The 4602-nt window shown below is 39.1% G+C and overlaps 1 protein-coding gene across 1 annotated transcript in view; it reads left to right on the top strand.

The window, feature by feature from the left end:
- Positions 1-4535: 4535 nt before the first annotated feature.
- The window catches only part of LOC143039298 (uncharacterized), an 831-nt gene continuing 764 nt past the window's right edge, over positions 4536-4602 (top strand). The window contains exon 1 of the mRNA XM_076209173.1: positions 4536-4602. This exon is cut by the window's right edge and continues 764 nt beyond it. Within this exon, the coding sequence (XP_076065288.1) occupies positions 4536-4602 (67 nt within the window).

Here is a 4602-nt window from a genome sequence, read left to right as displayed (position 1 = left end):
AGGGAACAAAGACTCATAAAAGTAATAGGACCGGGTAATATGGCGATGGGGGAACAAAAGAACCTGAAAACAATGGGTTTGGGCAACAACGGGTGTGGGGATGGAGGTGGGGGAAGGAAGGGTGTAGGGGGGGAATAAAGAACAGGAGGGGTCGGTGGGGAGGAAGAGGGGAGTCTGAAGCGTTTAAGACTTGGTTCTAAATGATCTACGAGGGAGCTGCAAGTGTAAAACACAAGTCCACGAGGCCTATGGGGACTTCATTGGTGCCTTTATAGGGGAATGGAAAGTGGGGAGTGGGGAGTGGGGGAGTGGGGAGTTGTTGGGGGGGTTTGGAGCAGTAGAGTCAGGGAAAGAGGTATCGAAAGGGATTTATGCTCGTGAGGAGTTTGATGAAGGCCGATGGATTTTAGAGTTACTCTCAAGATATTGTCAGTAAATGAATGATTCTAAAGTTACCCATTCAATAATCTGTAGGCATGTACATGAAATTGGAGTAATCTCGAGGAATTAGATGAATGTCGATTTTTTTTTTTAGCTACTCCATAAGAATTTGTATTACCCTGTCAATAAATTGTAGGTATACAACTTAATCTCGAATCCTTCTCTTCAAAAGTTGGAGGTCATTTTGGAGGTACCCCAGAGGGAATGTATGAAAATGATGGGTTTTGGAGGGTCACCATGAGGAATTGAAGGTTTTGAAGTTGCCTTTTTGAAGACATGAAGACATGAGAAGGGGGGAATTAGATCAATGGTTTCGGATCAACTTTCCCGGAAATTGGACAGAATGGACAGTTTGAGGGTTTTTAGAAGTCTTATGAACTGAGCGGTCGAATATGGGGTCTCGATCAATCAAGGGCCCTTCCTTCGAGGGTCCACCACTCAACTGCATTGAATAATCTGTTCCCAACCGGAAAAAATACGTAATGTTCGTCGAAGCACTTAATGGCGTTACCGGTAATAGGAACTCTGAGTTAAAAAAAAAACGAGAATTTTTGAGGTTTGGAAGACACTTAAAGAACTGAAAGTGTTGCATGAATGAGAGAGGCAAGACGAGAGGGGGAAACTGAGAGACTGAAAAGGGGGAAAATTTTTCTCAGGGGACTTGGTGTGGTTGAAGTAGGAAAGAATGCAAATAGGGCGCTTTGGAGGAAGGAAAAATGTGGAGAAATGCATCTTACATTCAAAAGAAACGATGAGGATAGCGATGATTGTTGCAGGGAGAATAATTGAGCCAACGAAGGTTGCGCTTCATTGCAGCAAATGAGTATTTGGGCAGACCAAAGCGGCCATGGGGTTATAGTGGTGGTTAAGTGACATCTTAGGTTATATTAGGCTAAGTTAGGCTAGGTTAGGTTAGTTTACTTTAGGGTAGAATAAGTTAGACTGTAAATGTTATGTTATGTTATGTTATGTTATGTTATGTTATGTTATGTTAATTATGTTATGTTATGTTATGTTATGTTATGTTATATGTTATGTAATTATGTGTTATGTTATGTTATGTTATGGCTAGGTTATGTTATGTTATGTTATATGTTATGTAATGATGTGTTATGTTATGTTATGTTATGTTATGTTATGTTATGTTGTTATGTTATGTTATGTTATGTTATGTTATGTTATGTTATGTTATGTTATGTTATGTTATGGCTAGGTTAGGTTAGTTTATTTTAGGCTAGGTTAGGTTAGTTTAGGTTAGGTTAGGTTAGGTTATGCTAGGTTAGGTTAGGTTAGGTTAGGTTAGGTTAGGTTAGGTTAGGTTAGGTTAGGTTAGGTTAGGTTAGGTTAGGTTAGGTTAGGTTAGGTTAGGTTAGGTTAGGTTAGGTTGTGTTGTGTTATGTTATGTTATATTATATTATGCATATATATATATATATATATATATATATATGTATATATATATGTATATATATATATATATACATAAAGGTCAATATCAAGAACAACAAAACTGAGACTGTACAACTCAATAGTGAGACCAGTCATACTGTACGGCTGCGAAACATGTGTCCTTACAAAAGCTATGGGGAAGAAGTTTGAAGTTCTTGAAAATAAAATTTTACGGAGAATTTTAGGACCCGTGTATGACAACCAAATGCAGGAATGGAGGATAAGACACAACTGGGAAATTCAAGAACAAACAAAACAACCCCATATTAAAAATGTAATAAGATTAAAAAGATTGAAATGGGCAGGACATGTCACAAGGTTGCAAGAAGATAGATGGCCAAAGAAAGTGCTCAATAGTGGAGTACGTGGAAGACGACCACTTGGTCGACCTAGAAAAGACTGGAGGAGATGTGTTGAAGATGTGCAGATATGTAGAATAGAACCAAAAGAATGGAAGGAGGTGGCACAGGACAGAAAGACATGGCGAGACGCTTCGAAAGCGGTTATAGATCACCAAGTGGCCCGAAGACCAGCGGAGTAAGAGTAAGAGTACTCGTATATATATATATATATATATATATATATATATATATATATATATATATATATATATATATATATATATATATATATATATATATATATATATATATATTATATATATATTATATATACATATATATATATATATTATATATAATATATATATATTTATATACACATACATATATATACATATATATATATATATATATATATATATATATATATATATTTGTACAACACTGAATGGGTCCCAGTGATTAGAGATACATTTTAACAACCACAGTGCACATTAATTCTAAGCCATCAAAGACCAGCATGTTGAAATTGAAATGTAGTACTGCCCAGGACTCGAACACGGCATCCTCATGACAAGTGCGGCAGTGACTTAACAACTAGGCTATCAAGAGAGATATAAGTTCAGCGCATTTTTTCCTATATATCTGTATGCTCGAATTACATACACATATATGAAATTTTGCGTTCATTTCATCTCCACTATGATAGTACAATTGGAAGTATACAAACGCGGGAAAGTATTTGTACAACACTGAATGGGTCCCAGTGATTAAATATACATTTTAACAACCACAATGCACTTTAATTCTAAGCCATAAAAGACCAGCATGCTGAAATTGAAATGTGGTACTGGCCAGGACTCGAACACGGCACCCTCATGACAAGTGCGGCAGTGACTTACCAACTAGGCTATCAACAGAGATATAAGTCTAGCGCATTTTTTCTTATATATTTGTATGCTCGAGTTACATACACATATATGAAATTTTGCGTTCAACTCATCTCCACTATGATAGTACAATTGGAAGTATGCGAACGTGGGAAAGTATTTGTACAACACTGAATGGGTCCCAGTGATTAGAGATACATTTTAACAACCACAATGCACTTTAATTCTAAGCCATCAAAGACCAGCATGCTGAAATTGAAATGTGGTACTGCCCAGGACTCGAACCCGGCATCCTCATAACAAGTGCGGCAGTGACTTACCAACTAGGCTATCAAGAGAGATATAAGTTTAGCGCATTTTTTACTTCCAATTGTACCATCATAGTTGAGATGGGTTGAACGCAACATTTCATATATGTGTATGAAGTACTTTCTATATAAGGCACTTTGACTTATACCTCGTCTGATACCAGGCTATTTCATCAAACTAAAAACGGTCAAATCTTGTATTGAGTAACTCATTCCTTAAGAAATAAAATTTGTAGTAGAGTACTGAAGACCGTAAGGTGGTTAAATTTTGAAAAAAGTTGCACACTTACTACGTTGTCATTTGTCCCTCACTTAACCTGTCCCTTAGAACCACCTGTGCGCTGACCTCGGAGACTACGGAGGCTTCTACGAGGCTCTGAAAGCAGTGTATGGCCCCACCCACCAGGATCAGAGTCCCCTACGTAGTTCGGATGGACAGGACCTCCTCACCGATAAGACCTCCATCCTTACTCGCTGGTCCGAGCACTTCCAAACCCTCTTCAGTGCAGACCACACCGTCCAGGACACTCATTCAGCGCGTTCCTCAATTTCCATCCAAAGAGGAGCTTGACGTACCACCCACCCTAGAGGAGACAACTAAAACCATAAATAATTAAAGAGTTGCAAACAACAGAAGTTGAAGGGCATCTTACCAGAAATTTGGAAGCATGGAGGCCCGACGCTCCATGACAAGTTCCACAAACTTCTTGCCAGCTGCTGGAAACAGGGCAAACTGCCACAAGACCTTCGCGACACTGTCATCATAACCCTGTACAAGAACAAGGGCAAAAAGTCTTACTGCTCCAACTACCTGGGAATTATCATACTCTCAATCGCTGGCAAAGTACTTGCCAGAATTTTCCTCAACAGGCACGTACCATCCATTGCCGAAGAAAACCTCCCCTAGAGCCAGTGTGGTTTCAGAGCCAACAGAGGTACGACGGACATGGTGTTCGTTCTCCACCAACACCAGAAGTGCCGTGAACAAAACAAAGGACTCTATATTACTTTTGTCGACCTTACAAAAGCATTCGACACAGTGAGTAGGACAGGATTGTGCCTCATTCTGGAACGCCTTGTTTGTCCCCCCCCCCCAAATTTTACAGATGGTGATCCAGCTGCATGAAAATCTACGCGGCCAGGTAAGACTAAACGGGGACCTATCGGAACCCT

Source organism: Oratosquilla oratoria, chromosome 26 (genome assembly GCF_046742065.1).
Source record: "Oratosquilla oratoria isolate Oo_2021 chromosome 26, ASM4674206v1, whole genome shotgun sequence".
In the NCBI taxonomy this organism is placed as follows: Eukaryota; Metazoa; Arthropoda; class Malacostraca; order Stomatopoda; family Squillidae; genus Oratosquilla; species Oratosquilla oratoria.
This window is presented reverse-complemented; position numbering and strand designations above follow the sequence as displayed.